General features: G+C 31.7%; 2 protein-coding genes across 2 annotated transcripts; one reads left to right on the top strand and one right to left on the bottom strand.

Moving 5' to 3' along the window:
• Positions 1-397: 397 nt before the first annotated feature.
• On the top strand, positions 398-3,151 carry TRIADDRAFT_58540 (uncharacterized protein; the record flags this gene model as incomplete). Its single annotated transcript, XM_002114536.1, has 1 exon — positions 398-3,151. The coding sequence occupies one exon, from the start codon at positions 398-400 to the stop codon at positions 3,149-3,151; it is 2,754 nt and encodes a 917-aa protein (XP_002114572.1).
• Positions 3,152-4,022: 871 nt separating this feature from the next.
• On the bottom strand, positions 4,023-17,102 carry TRIADDRAFT_58541 (uncharacterized protein; the record flags this gene model as incomplete). Its single annotated transcript, XM_002114706.1, has 16 exons — positions 4,023-4,319; positions 4,568-4,690; positions 5,390-5,515; positions 5,665-5,790; positions 6,751-6,876; positions 7,004-7,252; positions 8,001-8,252; positions 8,398-8,523; positions 8,758-8,781; positions 9,856-9,981; positions 11,359-11,523; positions 12,301-12,598; positions 12,779-13,239; positions 14,326-14,480; positions 16,432-16,662; positions 16,772-17,102. The coding sequence occupies 16 exons, from the start codon at positions 17,100-17,102 to the stop codon at positions 4,023-4,025; spliced, it is 3,216 nt and encodes a 1,071-aa protein (XP_002114742.1).
• Positions 17,103-19,022: the final 1,920 nt, after the last annotated feature.

Raw genomic sequence — 19,022 nt, forward strand, 5'->3', positions numbered from 1 at the left:
TTTCACGCTAGTACCTCTAATTGTATATTGTTAAAGTAGACTAGATAGATTGGATAATGTTTTCAATGCCCTATGCAGTTTATCCACAAATTCGATTAATCTAATGGTATTTTCATTCGTATTTCACAGTTACTACGATTATTTACATTTGTACCTTGTACGCATATATCATTTAATTACGGAAGCAGTACCAGATCAAGCAATATTATCCATCATCTTTTTACTTAGCCAAAGAGTTGTCTATCGACTATAGACTTGATTAAAAGTATTTGATTCATTTCGTTACCTTTCTATCCATATGTAATTGCTAATTGGCATATATTTTTCCATTTAAATAGAACTTGTGGTGGTCATTTGTTATTCTTGAATACTCTAAACGACTCGACTCGTCATCAATATGAGCCAAATGCATCAGGAACGGCAGAAGGATCTGCCATGGATTATTTCTTTGCCTCCTAAGGTATCATTTTTCACCGGCCGACGTGATTTAATACAACGTATTGACGAACAATTGCATTCTCCCGATGTTATAAATCAAGGGATGGCAGCCCTTGTTGGTATTGGAGGTGTTGGCAAATCTTGCTTAGCTTTACATTATGCCCATAGCAATATTCAGCAGTATAATATTGTCGCATGGCTTAATGCTGAAAATGAAATCTCATTACAAAATGACATGGTCAAGTTAGGCCAACGAATTGTTGATTCTATGTCTGATGGTTCACATCGTATTCCACCAACACTGCATACATTGCAAACGTTAATGGAACAATATCAAAAGACACCAGCAATTCGCCATGATTTAACATCAGATTCCCTTAAACGCCAATCTAGAGATACACAATTATTAGAGCGTATTATTGAAGTTAGCAAAGATGCTTTAGATCAACAATTAATAGGTCCATGGCTGTTAATTTATGATAATGTTCATCGTGTTAAAATGGTTAACAAGTATATTCCAACGATGCGCACTGGCCATATCATCTTAACATCTCGTCATCGTAGCTGGGATGATATGATTGAAATAGATATATTCAATCGGAAAACATCGATTGAATTTTTACATCGAGTGGTAGAACCACATGGTCATTCCCATCAACCGATAGAGAATGATGACGCTTGGGATAATATTGCCGATATCTTGGGTGATTTACCATTAGCACTTGCACAAGCTGCTCAATATATTAGAAGGAAAAAAATTAGCATTACAACTTATGTGGATCAATTTAAAAGTTTATATCAAAATTTATGGCAACAGGAAGCGCCATCGTCATCCTATAAGCAATACTTGAGTGAAAATGATGATCAATGTGTTGTTGTAGAGCACACTGTGGAGACAACATGGCAAATTGCCATCTCACAAGTTAGTTGTATCAATCCTACTGCTTGTGATTTAAGCACGATTGCTGCTTACTTATCACCTAATAATATTAGCCGTGAATTATTAGTTCAATTAGGTGTTCGAATACTCCATGTAACTGAGAACGACGTTGAAATTGCTCTCGATTTATTACATGATTACTGCTTGATGAGTTGGAATGGGAACTGTTATAATATCCATCGTTTGTTACAATTAGTTATACGCCATAAGTATCAAGATTCAGGTGTTGATCAAGTGGTGGTCGAGAAATTATTCCAGTATTATAGCGAAAGGCTTTACTATGATCGTCGTAATATTCAACAAACTCTTGCTAATATTGCTTTAATTGAACATTTTGAAATGGCTCGAAACTACCTCAATGTATATACACTCCATGATGGAAAAGAAGACAATTATCGCCATCGACAATTAGTTAATTCTGTCATTTTAAATGTAAGTCACATTTATTATAATTTAGCTAATATGGTTAGAGCTAAAGACTACGTCGATGAAGTCTTAACCTCGATACCATCATCAACGACAGAAAAATTTATCAATGAAGGTATCCATGAAAACCAGCGGCATCAATTTAGTCGAGCCATTAAATTAAAAGGCAAAATCATTATGGAAATGAATGATTATGATAGCGCTCTTAATAATTTTCATCAAGCACTGGAATTAGAACGACAACATCAAAACACTTTACAAGAAGATATTGGTAAGACATTACAGCTTATCGGTCAAGCCAATTGTCGAATTGGGAAATTTGATATTAGTCGTCAATACTTACAGCAAGCAATTGAATTGCAAAGGCAACATCTAGGTGAAAATCATCTAGATGTAGCTAAAACATATTTATGGCTTGGACGTGTAGCTAGTAAAACTGGTAATCTTACTGAAGCTTTGACGCATGCTAACAAGGCATTAAAAATTAAAAAACAACTACTTGGTGAAAGTAACCTCGATGTAGCTATGATCTACGAGACGATAAGTAATATTTGTCGTGAAAATTATAAATATGATGATGCTTTACGCTACTTTCAGAACGCTATTGAATTTTATAAATTGCACTTGGGTGAGAATGCCCTTAAAGTAGCTGATGGATTGCATTCACTGGGCCGTATTTATCGCCAAGTTAAAGATCTTGATCAAGCCATGTCATGTGATGTTAATGCTTTAAACATTAAACAAAAACAATTAGGTCACGAGCATGTTAGCTTAGCTTATACCTATGATGAACTTGGCTTAGTCTATATGGCGAAAAATGATTACGATAACGCTAAAGATAACCTAATGAAATCATTGCAAATCAAAATAAAACAACTTGGTGAACAACATATGAATGTAGCTTATACACTAGATAAAATTGGTTTATTATATAAAGCCAATGAAAATTATTCCCAAGCCATGGAATCTTTTAATCAATCGTTGGAAATTAAAAAGAAACAACTTGGTGAAAATCATGCTAGTGCTGCATATACATATCATCAAATTGGAATCATCTATAAAGAAAAGGACGATTATATCAATTCGTTAAAGTATCTGCAGTGTGCATTAAAAATTAAAAGAGACAGCTTCGGTGACGATCATGTCCAAACATCTTATACTCTACATGAAATTGGGTTGTTGTATAAAAAATTTGGTGATTCTGATGAAGCAATACGATACTTGCAAAGAGCTCATGATACTAAAGTAAAACAGCTTGGTCAGGATCATATCCGAGCTCTGGATTCAATGGCTGAAATAAACGCTATCCGTGATCAAATAAAAAAAGTTAAAATCACAATAGTTTAAGTATCAAGCAGCCCTATCGTAAATTTTGATTTTATAGTATCTCGCTATGGCCACCTTGTAGTACTAATAGTTATATGGATTCTTTATGAGCCTTTTTACGTCCTATGGTATAAGATAGCTGTAAATCTTTTTACTGCTTCGCGACCCTACATATAATGCTAGTGGTTATGTGGATATTTTTGGAGTCTACATCATATGGTGTCATAAAGCTGTAAACGTTTATCTTCTTCTACTAATAGTAGGATGTGATCTAGATTTTAATACCTAATCATTTATTTTCAATTAGATAGTGTTCAACAAAACCTAAAGCATCAAATTATGTAAGACACTTATTATGATTCTTATATCAAGAGTATTCTACTACTTGAAAGTCAAAATTAGGTAGCGTAATATAACTATTTTGTAATATTTTACTGATAATTATAATTGACGGTGAGTTTAATCAGCTATTCAAAGTTTGGCTTACAAAATCTTATCGAGTACTACTCTGAATTATTTGAGTAGCACTCATGTTGATCCCCTGCTTTCATATTTTTCCTCTTATGATGCTAGTTTAGTCACGAAATAATGAATCATCGGTTATTACTATTCAATATTAAGGTACTCAATTTTACCTCTGACAGTGAAAAACAAAATTTATTGCAAGACATTTGATTTACAGACAGTTAATGCGTATGTAACCTAAATGTTCTGGAATCAATGAGACATTATGTAATGTACGAGTACTTTTTTTGTACTATTGACTACAGGGTTATCTATGATTAGTGATGTGTCTACATTTATAAAATTTAATTTTTTATTCTAGGTATATCGTTATGTTTGTAGTAATTATCTAATCAAGCTACCTTTCCCGTTATATTTTATGTTCAATCTAGCTTGAATCAACCTTTTTTATAATGTATAATACTCCTTTCCAATCTATTGTAACCAAAATTCGAAAATCATGAGTCCATAATAGCCTTTCACAGTCACTATATAAATAAAATTGTTGGACCATCGTATTTTCTTCCAGGCTATACCAGTTTATCTTATCATTAACTGTTACAAAATATGGCTGATTACCATTTTCGTCTAGCCAATAACCTGATAGAAAATAACTTGCTAATATCTCTCTATTATCAAGGCTATCAAATTGTTTTATTATCACAGCCAAAGAGATATTCCAAACCTAATGAAATTAAGTCAATGAATGACAATCAATATTGCACTATGTACAACGTAAATTGAACATAATCTCTAGCCATTAAAATACATGTTTATAACTCAATACATGATTCGATTTCTACATATCTATATTTCAAGTGAAAATAGCTATTAGGAAATGTCAAATGGGTTAAAATGGCATTTTTGCAGATAGCAGTTGTAGTAAAATATCGCAAACTAGAATAGTCATAATAATAGAATAAGATAACCTACCTTAATAATTCCAGTATCACTTCCAGTTAGTAATAATTTGGCATCCGATGAGAAGTCACAACTCATGACGCTATAGCCATGTTGTAAACATTGGTACAACCGTAAACTTGGGTTATACCATATCTGAAAATTATAGTCAAGTTAAGCACTAGTTAAAATAGGCTCGAAATGATCTAATGAAGCAACAAGGATTGCAAAGTAACGATAATTGATCTATATCTAATGTTATACAGTTATTAATTTAATGTAGGATATCTGTCGCTATGAGCGATCTAATAATAACGTAGTGTGCTAATTTATCTATGCAGTACTTCAAACTGAAGTGGGCAGGGTAGAAAAATGTATATAATATGAATATATGTCTAAAGATGTTATATTGAGCTACATAATCAGTTAATAGCATGTAGATTTATACTGCATTTACTAAATTTAAACTTTAGTAATGAATCTGTAACTAATTTAATAAATATTAACTAGTATATAAAGAGATACGAGAGATAAATTTTAAGTTAATTATTCAAAATTGGCTTAAAATTTACGTTTGATTGTGTTCCCTGATCTTATCCCATGCATAATCGTAAGTTTTAGTATTCTCAATGTAGGTGATGTTTAAATAGCAATAGCACACTTTATTGATTTTTTAATAATATCAGGAGGAATCCTTCTATGCAATAGCATTACTAATGCATATGCAGTAATAGCTTCTGCTCATCTAATAATAAAGACAAGGAGTTCTCGGTGACCAACTGAAGGAAATTGACGAATATAAATGCCGACCTAAGCTGTATATTTAATTTAATAGTACTTTATTCAACCGTATACCTTAACAAGGCAATCATGGGATGCTGTAGCAATGAATGATTCATCTTTAGCAACACAGCAAGACCAAATAATGCCTTGATGACCTTGAATCTCAAGTATCATTTCTCCAGTTCGCGGATGCCAAGTCTTGAAGTAAAAATCCAACAAGGAAGTAAAGTGTTTATAAGAGCAGTATGCAGATATCAGTTTTGTATCAAAGAAATACAATCCATAATATGGCATAATATTACTGATAGCAGCTTTTGCATAAAAAGCTAAGTAACATGTTGATTTACCTTAATATAACCATCGTAACTGGCTGATAGAATTCTTTCATCGTGATTTATGAAATTACAAAACGAAATTTTATCCATATGGCCATACAGTTGTGCAAGTAACTGACCATTCTTCGTATCTAGAATCTAATTTGGAGACAGATATTAGACAAATCGAAGATGTGAATTGAAGCCTGTCATACTGTTGATTCAGTAAAGAATTATAAATAGAACTGTCTCTAAATCCATAAAAGAGGTATGAATAAAGTATATCGCCTCAAATTTCTATCACGCCTGCGATTCATCGAAGCTTTGAAATAAGAAATATGTTGATTTAAATGTTGACTGATATTAAATCTTAATAATATATATAATATCGGTAATACAATAAAACCTAACATTTTTATAAAGTAATCCTAATGCACACTGAAATAATGATCAGCCTAATAATCCTAGAATGAACAACACATTAATTTCACTACATCTAGTAGTGAATCATATTTTCGATAAGTGCATATTCAAGAGAGCTAACACTATCAGACTATGATTGAATGGAAGTATGCAATACGAATTGATACGATTTGGAACTTTCCTAACTTGCATTCAATTTATATTTCATATATTGTGATCTGAGCAGATAGTCTTTGTTTTTAACTTAATCCTATCATGGTGCAACCTATGCAAGTAACATAATTTGGATAGAACTAACATAGATTGGGCATTGCGTTATTATTCCGTATAGAGCAATCATCATGGTATCCTCTTTGCTGAATAAAAATTGTCGAATTTCATCTTCATAGTGTTGCACTGACCAGATGATGACATTCAGGTTGCTCGTTGGTAGATACTGATTATGATCATTGGAAGAAAGATTTAGAACAGTATTCGACGCCAAATCATCGTTAGTGTATACTACTGTAGCGGTTGCAAATAACTTAAGTAATACGTTATAAAAAGCTAAGTCTATGTTTTAAAGGTAGCTAGATTCTAAATTACGTAGCTTTAATAGCTCTGTATAGATTAGTTAATTTTAAAATAATTTCAAGCCGTCTTCTGCTGAAGTAATATAACAATAGAAATGTTAATATGCTAATCAAGCTGCTTTACTATAATTTGGCCATTACTGCATCCAATAGCAATCCATCGGCAATCCCTAGACAATTTACAACACGTTACAGAGCCAGTTTCAATTTTAATTCGTTTTTTTAGAGTAGCTTTTAAACCATAGTAAACCTAAGATATGAAAAACACAAAAGGTGATATTTTATGTTGTCGGTTGTCCATATGGATAATTAAGAGCTCTCAAATACGACTATAATTAATTAGTAATGATATTTTGTCGAAAAGAAAATGAGTATACCAGTAAATTGTTTTCTTTATCCATAACATAGAGGAGAGGATTATTATTATCCTCGAATTGGCAATCGTAAATTGGTTTTAATGAGGGATTAACCACGGATGGGATGTTGAAGAAATCCCAAACTTTGAGAGTTTCATCATCTGAACCTGTGACAACTTTACTACCATCGCGAGAGAAAGCTACAGAATTGACGTGATCACAATGTCCAAAGCAAGTTGTAACGAGTTTGGATTGCTGCAAATCCCATATCTAGAATATGAATGAGGTGAGAAATGTTAGCGTAGACATACATGCATCTAGTAATAGCTAATGCGCGACATTTTCGAGAAGGGTTTAAATAATTATATAAACTATATTGTGCTTGATCTTGATTTGTAAACTACTTATTACAGAGATTGCTTAAGCGGTATTATGCAGTGCTCTGCTGCTTAAGATAAGATAGATAAGGAAGTAGATAAGACGAATTAAAGTTAATTGAATAGATAAGAAAATTCTCTGCGTGCTAATTGTATTTTATAGCTACAGAACCAAATGTTTCTCTATTAGATTTTCAATCTTTGGTTTGTTTCTAATTCATGAATATCTCAATAAGCATCTCTTAGTTTTTCTAGGATCTACAGAGTAAGATGAATTAATCCATGAACTACTAAAATTTTTATCGTTATCTATGATGAATCAAATTATGAGTGTATTGTATATGCAGAAAGACTTCTTCCTTTGGTCTGTTATGTCGACATTTTGCTAAATTATACTAGCCTTCTGGGTTTGTATTAGATAGGCAAGCCTAAAATAGGCTTTATCATTAAGAGTGATAATGTAACTCTAACTCAAGCGGATCGCTTGGGCATCTTTGTGGATCTATCTAATAACCCTTTAACTCAGCTACCGTCTAATATGGCTCTTGCTACTCATTTTAAATAAAACATACAAATATATATACAACCTTACGTGACAAAAATCTTTCTCCAGCTAAAATAGCCTATCAATGTTGCCTTACCTGCACATCATTTGCTATGCAAACGGCACAATATCGATCTTGTGATATTTCTAACGAATTGGCCAACTCTGACATTGGGATCTTTTTATGCACCGTTCCGTCTTCAACTTTTATGATATAAAGATAACTCAAACAGGAACATAATATCTGACTATCATCACGTAGGAAATGACATGAAAGTGGACCCCACAATGGCATTTCGGATTGATAAATGATTGATTGATTTACAGAGTAGGTTATTAGATCCCATACCTGACGGAAAATGTCGTGTTTGAAAGTACTCCTGTTAGTATATTTCTGCGAAAACTGAATTGGTGATACTTTTATCGAAGGCTAAAGTACGTAATTAGTGAAGGCGCAATGATGCTAAAAAATTATTTTGGTATTAGAAAACTACCTTTACATATCCATCTTCGCCACATGAGACCAAAAGGCTTCCTGAAGATGAGAAACGACAGTGTTTAATTTTTCCATTATGCCCGTGCATGGTGGCTAGATGGTGGCCAGTTTTAGCTAACCAAATCTGTAAAGGATTATTAAAAGAGTCAGAAAGAAAGTTAGGGTTATTACTGTAATTAATGTCGACCTTTGCCGCTTTATCCCTTTAAGTAGTATTATAAGAAATATTTCTAATGTAATGAAAATAAATACAATGGATTACCATGATAAACGTTGAGCATGAAGCTATCTTTTGGCCAATACAGTCTATATGACACCAATAAACCGGTTCATGATGGTCTATATAATTTATACTTACTGATTGAGAATGAATATCCCAAATCTTATAAAAGAAGACATGAAATTAGCCGTTTAATAAAGCGACCAATGGCATCAAAAGGTAAGTTAATCATGGCAGTGTGCCTCGATAAAGTTTTTGAATTCACAAGTTACAAAATTTTATGCGCTAGCAAGTATTCGTCGCAGTTCACTGCATAGAATAAATAATCTAAGCTACTCTAGCTGTATTAACCAGGAACGAAGTAGATAGACTTAAATCTTTACTGGCATTATTGCATTAGAATATCTAGAACATGTTCTATTTGCCATGACAGACTTTTATGTAATACTAGTAGACATGGAGGGGAAATGTATTAATGCGATGATTGATATCGTCATTTTTAAAGCTTCAATACTGGGAATTTATGGCAAGTTTTATATTATTAGTTTATATACTTTAATTATTACATGGTATGAGTAATCTAAACTACTTAAGTAGCACTAAAAGGAATAAAACAGATAGACATACCGTTCTTACTAGCACTTGTACATCAGAATATCTAAAATATGTTATGTATACCCTGATAACCTTTTATGTTATATTGGTAATCAACGTTATGGAAATGTATTAATCCAATGATTGATATTATCACCTTCAAGGTTAAATATCGGGATATTGTTACAAATTTTATGTTGCTAATCAGTATCTGTTGCATTCATTGTATTGTGTGAATAAATTTAAGCTATTAGAATGCAATAAGAGCGGATTGCTTTTATCTAAGATTCTTATTATGACTTTTGTAGCATATCGAGAATACATGACTTATTTAGTCCTAATAATTGCGGTGGATGTTATTTAATCTTGCTATCAAAGCTGTATTATAGGAATGGAATGATTTTGTTTATGATGCTAGGAACGAGCTAGCATATAGGTTAACTATTGCGGTATATCTATATTTTCAACTCCTGTACATAAGTTTTATCTATAGTATATCTCGTAAAAATTTCTAGATATAAACTATGATATACCGATAAATACTGTACGGTATTTGAGAAGGTCTTCCAACTTGATTTTTTTAGAAATAATGAATGTATTGAATTAGATTAAACTAATTGCTAATAGCAGCTATATTGTAACCTTGACAGTTTCATCTAGTGAACTTGTTATAAGGCTATTTTCATCGGGCGATATCAGCATAGCAGTTATGCTATCAACATGACCATTTAAAGAGGCTTCCAAAGTTGCATTGTCGCAATTCCAAATCTATTAATTCAAGTTGAATTATGTTCGGCATTTAAAAAGTTATCAGGATTCAAACTTGTACTAGATATTGGACTAATCATATATGTAACCTTTATATCACCATTGTCCAGACCAGCTAGAGCATACTGATCGTGGTTGGAAAAGTGGCAAGCTGTTATACTTTGGTTATGAGTCTTGACGGATAATTGCCACGCATTAAGTCGATAGTGATGCTGATTACTGCCAATAATTAGTATACAAATTTCATCTATGAGATAACTACAGAACGTTCTTAACACCAAATCATAATTACCGACTATGAACAAATGTTCATCCAATATACTGTAAATGCGATGCAAATAATAACTAGTTAATGTCCTTCCGCTTCGCTGATAGAGATATCTTAGTTAACCTCCAAATTTTAATGTCATATTATTTAATAGATTAATATATATTTAGAGACAGTATATATATGATATGTATTCTTTATACGGCGATGAATCGAGTAATACTTTTGATGCGAAACTAGTTTAATAAAGTTGTGCTCGTACATTAAAGTATCTATAGCTACTAGCTATAAATGCATTTCTAAAACTACAAATTTTACAAGAATCACATCCCTACGAGAATATAGTAAATGATCATATACCAGGCAGCTTTCTTAGCTAAGATTATCTAATGAGTATGGTACAATATACGTTAAATAAATAGTTTAAGAGCTAGACTTATCTAAACTGATTGCAATGGTTGTGTTTAATGTCAAGGCCGATCAATTTCCCCCTCCTTTAATTCTATTGAAAGAATGCAAAGTCTTTGTACTTACTTTTATGAACTGATTATGATCCTATACTCAAATTATATTATCGATCCAGGCTTGACATAATAAATACTAACCGATCCCTAACGCCTAATTATTTGGCTCATTCTGGCTCAATTGTTAAATAAAACAAATACTACTTACTATATTTCCTACTACTAAATGATCATTTCCTGGGAATAAACTATTCTTTAACTTTGATCCTCAATTACTTCATTGGTCTTGGTATATACTGACTAAATTTAAGATGAATTTTTCTACCTCTAGATTTTAATTTCTAAGTAATAGCGAGCTAGAAACATGAGGTATCAGTAAAAATTTCTCTAACCGAAGCAGTTTCATTCTCTTTTCTGAATTGGCCATAAAATTATCAAGTGTGAACGTTATCAAATTGTTTTATACCCATATTTGTAAATTGGATATTATACGATTGAACAGATTTACGTAAATCTTTCCACTGGATTTAGCTTATTATTCTAAGTCTATATTTCTAAATTATCTATCTATTATAACTTTTAATTGATGAATTTTTCCAAAAAAATCTTACTATTTTAAATAACTTACCACCATTGGAACTGTACTGGATGTTCATTTTGCCGTTGAGCGATCTGAAGAGCTTCATCGACTATTGATGGTTGCTGACATCGATTTAGTATTAATTGGATTATATCTAAGTGCTTATTACCGGTAATAATATCGGTATTCTCTTTTATTAAGTCATAATATTGCTGGATTTGATACCACTCCTACGAATCATAAATAATTATTCCTAAGGAAAATGCTCTAAGTAGATCGTGATTAATAATACATTTATTACAGTTAGAAAAGCTAAGTATCTCATAGATCATTTTCTCGAAAAAGGTAGTTCATTTATCTACATATGATACACTATTTAATTTCTATAGACTTTATTAGTAACATAGATAGAAAAGAATACCAAAGAGATCATTCTATAGAATAATAAAGATTATTTAAAGAAGAAGTTAGATATTTTCATACATCGTTTTGACGAATAAAAGTAATTCATCTTGTAAAGGATACTCTATTCAGTATCTATACTAGTCATTATTATCTATGGGTAGATATGGATACCGAAGAGATCATTTCATAAGATGGTAAAGATTATCTAAGAAAGAGACCAGATATCTCATAGATTATTTTATACAAGAAGGTAATGCATCTTGCTAAACTAGTTATTTCCAAGGAATAAAACTCATTGCGCTAAGTAGATATTGCATCTAACACAATCTTTACTAATAGACTATTTCTATTGATAAAAATAGATATCAAGTAGATATTTTGAAAGAATATTATTATATTCTGAAGTCAGAATCTCCATTCAATAGTAAACCTTTAATATGGTATTATCCAATGATAGGAATAAATATCAACAGATAAATTCGTAAATTTGATTAATTTTGCGAGGTACGATAATCAATTTAGTGTAAATTATTAAAACCAATCCAATAAAATAGGAACAGGAATCAATCGATTATTTTATAAAATAATTCAGTTTGTCTCACCTTATCTTTGAATGTCTTTTGCACTAGCATGTAATCGTTTAATAAATTAGATAATTTATTGTGATCAAGTTTTGATTGGAGCCATAATGGATCAGTTAGTAGCTGACAAACGATGTCCAATCTCTTGGCATGGATTAAATGATGAACAAGATGTGCATAAATATAGCCATCATCATCAAGTAGATGCCACTGGTTGTTGCATAACGCACTGTATCGGTCAATTAATCGATTATGTATAGCGGATAAGTTAGGGTGGGTTTCTTTCAAGTAGAACATTAACAAATTGTGAATAATATAGCTAGAGTAGAGAATAAATGAAGAATAAAGTGAAGTTTAGATATCTTATAGTATTGTGCCGTATTATCATATATACGAGCAACTATGCAATAACTGCACGGAGCATATCGTTTTAAATTATAATCATGACGGTTAGAATGATGATAAGATTTAAATCAATTCTTGTTTGAGTAATATAAACCTTTTATGATTATCATCGCGTTTAAATGTTAAAGCCAACGATTTTGCTACAAATTCTTCCATTTTATCTTCCACTAACTCAATATCTTGATTCCATAATAGATTTAAGACACGACTTGGAATATGAATATCGTTTTCAAACACAGCCAAATCATAGTAATATGATTGTAGATCAGCATCCAAGCTATCGATACTGATTCGAATAGCCTCTTCTAATTGATGGCTATGATGAATAGATTGATAGATTAGACGGAGATGATTTGGAGTTGAATTTGTTAATAGTGAAATATAGTAGTCCCAGCGATGAGGGTTCTTTGAAAGCAACGATGCGAAAATAGATATAGCCAAGGGTAAGCCTTTGCATTTAGAAATTAAACTATTAGCCTGAGATGGCAGTTCTATAGAAGGAATTCCAATCCAAGAAGAAAGAACGGCTTTGGCTTCTGCGATATGAAAGCCTGGCTATCCGTTGTTGTTTAAAATATGCCGCCAGCAATATAAACATGAGAATAAGCTACCATTAATTATCAATTATGTGCACTTTTCATAACTACATATCAACATTTTTCATGACTATTAACAACGTATGTTTTTTTAATGATCAGATGGCGAAATCGAAATTATAGTTTGGAATAATTTGATAGAAATCCAGAAAAGCTCTTGCTTTATATAAATTAGCTTATAGTTATCATCCTGTTAGATGCTGAGCGCCGATATTTATTCCAAACAGGACACGCAGTATAACGACGTTTCTAGTTTAGAAATGAATTTTTAATATAAATCGTGTCCAGCATGAAATACTGTTGACGTAGACTATGATTGCATGCCAAAGTATGGTCAAAGTATAGCTTATTCGTATGAACAAAAGTCTGTATGTTCATTAAAAAATTTAAACAGGAACCGAAACTCTGATAGAGGTAACCTTATAGCAGTGAGCAAGAACTCCAACCAATCCTGGTGAGTTTTTAGAAGTGCAAGTGGTACTACTGGGTGTGTGCATTTATAAGTTAGCTCGAAAGCTCTCTAACTGCGATCGAGATATCTAAATGCGTGAACATTTTCCAAAATTTTACATGTACATGTTAAAAATTATTTGATAAGGTGATAACAATAGCTCAATCATACCTAGTATGTTTTTATAAGTATAAGTACAGTCGCTAGTTACCTACAGTATAATTGCGTAATAGCTGAAAACTCAAATTGCAATAAAGTCATTCAGCAATGAATAAGAGAGATGTCTCATGCAATGTTTACTACATTTTTGTAGGTATGTATTACAATACTATATGCACTTGGCAATAAGCAGGAAGATTCTAACTACTATACGCGTATAAGGACTTATAATAATAAATGAGAAATAACGATATATATGGCATCTACTACATTGTAGTAAGTATAGGTAGAATTGTTCGATTAATCTTGGCGTATTGACTTGCAAAGGTGGTTGCTAATCGCAGAATGTCATATATGATAGTAAACAAACAACCAGTATCAACTTTATATTTATTGATAATACTATTCAAGCTATCAATTAAATTGAATTCTTACCTCAATCTGTAGTATGTTGCAGGGAGAATTAATTCTCTTTGCAGTAGTACTATCTCGTGTTGTTGCTAAGGTACGGCATTTGAGATCTAGGTAACTGATTAATTTACTGTCCCAAATATTATCCAAGATTAAGATCATTCTTGGATGCTGTTCATCTATCAATTAAAATGAAAACGAGGATCATTCTGCTTATGCCAAGTATATGTTAATTAATTATGTATCATAAGGCTATGCAAGGTGATGTGCCATTTCAATTTCAATTTGGTATAAAATTAAAGTAGTATCTATCCTTATAAAACAGTTTAAAGAAATTTGTAGCGTCCACTATAATTGCTTGAAAATTATTACCAGCTAAATAATTAAGACACTAATGATAATATTTTAATCTATGAGTAAATACTATACAATGCTATAGAAACGACCCATAATATAAATAATTTATATCTATGGGTTGATTTAGCCTACATATTAGACGACGAAGGTGATCTCGAACTCCATCTAAGGTATTTGGCAGCCGTGATTGTTTGCAATCTAGCAGCATGCATAAATCTTGCAATCGTGCTAGTAGTTCGTTCGATGATAGCCGACCTAGGTGTTAAATTGATCATTAGATTTGGCTATATGCTGTGAACATAGACATCAAGGTATATCTCTATATCTCCGTCAATATATCAACATTCATGAAAATAACAGCATACTTTAATCCTTAAATTGTCCTAATAATCTTACGATATATAGCAATTAGATTAATGTGGCATAGATCTGATCTCATGCTTATAATTAATTTTCGAGTATCACGCTATCGTTCTTCTATAATTGTTGCTTAATAATTATGAGCGAATTTAAATCTAGATGTAATTGTAAGTTTTTCTTTAAACTATTTCAATAATTTTGTGGTATCCTTATAGCTATTAAAATAGATTAAGCTTTCTTAATTCCAATCTCTTACTTATTTATTATTTGTTTTTGATATTATACTGTTGGTATTTGTAATCTTTGCGTAATAACAGTAATATGTGAGAGTTTAAGCAATGCAATTTTTAATCAATTTTGAGTCGCAAAATGGTAATAGAATCTAATCTTACCTCATTACTAGCAGCAAGGGTATATGAAATATGAAAATTAAATAAGGCATTGGAAATACAAAATTATATCTGTGAAGAATTTTGATCTATTTATTACCAGTAATGGATTAAGATAAATAAGCGTGAACTAGATTGTTCTATTGTAGGTTTTAGAGCTACTGAAAATTCTTTACTAGCTATCACGGCTACTTAAGATTAAAAATCCAGCGTGATAATAAAAATGTAGAAATCTTAGTTAATTAATAAAGCTAGAGCTATCAGAATTTAGTCTACTTTTTTTAGCAGATATTGACCTACTTGAAATCTAAAATCTAAAATGTCTATAGAAGTATTCTGCTGCCTGGTAGTTGCCCTACTTATCCAATTTGGTAGCGTAATAAACACGTAGAAATCTTAGCTAATCTTTAAACTTTAACCATCAGGATCTAGCTTAAGTATATATTATACGATACTAACTGAAATATAAAGTGCAATATGACTATGGAAGTACTATACTGCCCGAAGTTAGCCTATTCATCTATTTTAGTAGTTTAACAAAAGTGCAGGAATCTTAGTTAATCTGTAAAGATTAAGCCATCAGGATCTAGCCTGTGTTTTTATGGATATTGAGCTAATTGAAACTTAAAATTTAGTACGGCTATGGAAGTGTTATACTGCCTTTTAGCTAACCTATTTGTCTAATTTATTAGTATAAGCCATAGCACTTATCCATTTTACTTATTATATCTCTATTTGAAACTTCAATCTGACATGACAGTAAATAAATATAGAGAAATACGTTTGGAATAATTTTAGCCTACTATTAAGTAATACGATTCAAGGTTGATCAAACTAATCATTTTATATTTATTAGAGCCGTCAGAGTCAATCATATTTACTATTACGGCATAGTTATTGCTTATCATTTTTGATACTGCAAAATCTTTGAAAATTAATACTATTTCTGTGCAATGATTGAAATTTTAAATTCATCATGACATAGCTTAGGATTGGCTTAAAATAATTCTATAAACAATTTTACCTAATGTTAGCCAGGTTATACCACCAGGAAAGACTTGCTCTATTAGCTGGCCTTCTCTTACAATTCGGCTAGCCAAAACAGTTTTCCCACACCCTGCCATGCCAACAAGAATAACCCAACCACATTGATCTCTTAATTGGTTTAATTGAGCTCTAATTTGATCTTGCATAGCAATTCGTTGAACAAAGTGAGACGGTAAATCAGGTACACCTCCATGAACTACCAGCTCTTCTATTCAATATAGAATATCGAAGGATTAATCGTGTTTATCCTGTCTACCTTCCAGTAGACAGTGACATTTAATTTGCAGAGTAGAAAAGAATCTTCTCTATACGTTTACCTTTATCATTTCTCGGCATAGATTGAGTGATTGCTGTTGATAGCCCAGAATCGGCATGAGATTGGGAAAATATTCCAGCAAGATGAGGAGTTGTTTGATTGAGGGCATGGCGAAATTGTTCAAATGCATAACTATCGCTATTACTGATGTTATTTAATATTAAATTGTTCTTATCCCAATTAGTCGTTTGCCCTCGCATCTTTTGATATTTCTCTGAAGTCAAGACCCCTCGTGAATATAAAATATCACCCACTCTATCCGCATTCATATCCGTTTTAATTTCTTTCCAATATTTTCGCAATAAGTAGCGATCATTTTCATTGCTTGACATGGTGGTCTATTCAATTCGAATAAACTACTTAGGATGAAAGAATACCTTCTGTTGTATGTTATACCTATCTGGTATTTTGCATGGAAAAACAACTGTTTCATTTAAACTTTGGATGTGGATCAATATATAATCTACTCCATTTATTTACATGTTGTTCTTATTAGCTGATTTTTTTATAGCTTGTGGAACCTCCATGGCATTAGTAAATCTCTGACGTCGAATAATATATAAATAAACAGAGTCTTTTAAATTTTATTGGCTATCCATGTTGCTAGTCTATCTATCAATCATGACAGATATCCATAATATTAAAATACGTAGATTGCATAACACTATAGGTAAATAGAAGAGTGCGTCTTTAGTCATAATCATGTAATAGAAAGAGGTGTTGCTTATTGAATCAAAGTAAGATAGCGTATATATTTTTCGTCCGGCAGATTGCATAGTATCAAAGATGAATATCAGGTGCCTGTTGAACTATTACTATGTATCAGAAATATTTGTCTTGTCATATATAGTTAATATGCATGCTTCTCTATGAATTTGATTGCATAACTTGACAGGTAAAATAAGAGTATCTAATAAATTAATACTGCCGTAAAAAATGAATATCTACTTCGTCAAGTATATCCTATTGAAACGAGTAGGACTAGGTAGCTCTATATGCGTAGGCATGTATATGATAGCCTACTTAATTATTACTATGCATTTGTAGAAGTAGCCTGATTGTATGTCGCTATATATAAATATGAATATTTCTATTAACACTCACCATGCAGCCGAATATGTGCTTAAGTGCTTGATGAGTTAGACTGATACAATCTTCTGGAAGCAATCGAACTATATAATATCATACGTAAATAAGTAGAAAGCTGCCTACTGGTAGGTGGGCAACAGAAAATAGGTATCTCATTCATTAACTGTAGAACATTTGCATTTTATTGAAAGTACTCGAATTGCAGAGATTCGTTGATAAGTTTGAAAGTGTTTATTAATCATAATCGAGGAGTAGCGAAATTGGAGGTCAGTATTTAGTAGCTTTAATCTTCTCGGCGATAGCTTAGCTTGCAAAATAAATCAGCAGTTTTACATCAGTAATGTAAAATTTTCAAGACTATATCAGCAATGGATATCGCGCCTATAATAGGCTTAGTACTGACATATGCTTTGTAGCAATTGAATTAAATCTTCTCTCGCTTAGTATTCCCGTTACATGCTGGATGAAAATAATAAATACGGTAAATTAAATAGCTTTAGGGTAACAGAAGGCTGATTTGATGGTTTTGAAGCTCTCGGTAAATCAGTACCAGCAAATAGCCGAGCAGTGCTAGAATTGCAAATACTCAGGAATGATTCATCTGTCGTTAACGTTACAGCAGATTCTATTTCTAATTCACACTTTATGTTAATTCAACCGTGAAAAATTTGAACAACTTTCACTGTTGCCTAAATTCTTGACGTCTTCTATGTCACTTTTTCTTTATCACTTCTAGTAATGATCTGTCTAGAAATCATATCTAGTAAGATAATCTAGCTACGAATTTTCATTTAAAGTTTTACTTTGTGTAGGATTTATTCTCGTTCATTTGAATGAGAAATTTACTAGCTATCGTAAAATTTTATGAGATACATTTCATAGTGATATTATGGAAACACCTTGAAAAAGTGTAGCATGCATGGTATCTGCCATAATATCTAGAGCTATGATACGATCAATCAATCAAAAGTATTAGTAAATGAGTAATTTTACTTTAGAGTTCATTTTAACCTGTCTTTTTTGGTAATAGATATTAACAATTTTGACCATTCTAGTATGTAATATTTGTTTTTTTATTATTTTATCGGTTTAATCTACTGTCTTCGCAATAGCAGTTGATCAAATATCAATTTCAAATGGATACATCGAAAAATTAGACTCAA

Source organism: Trichoplax adhaerens, genomic scaffold, assembly GCF_000150275.1.
Source record: "Trichoplax adhaerens TRIADscaffold_8 genomic scaffold, whole genome shotgun sequence".
Taxonomy (NCBI): domain Eukaryota; kingdom Metazoa; phylum Placozoa; class Uniplacotomia; order Trichoplacea; family Trichoplacidae; genus Trichoplax; species Trichoplax adhaerens.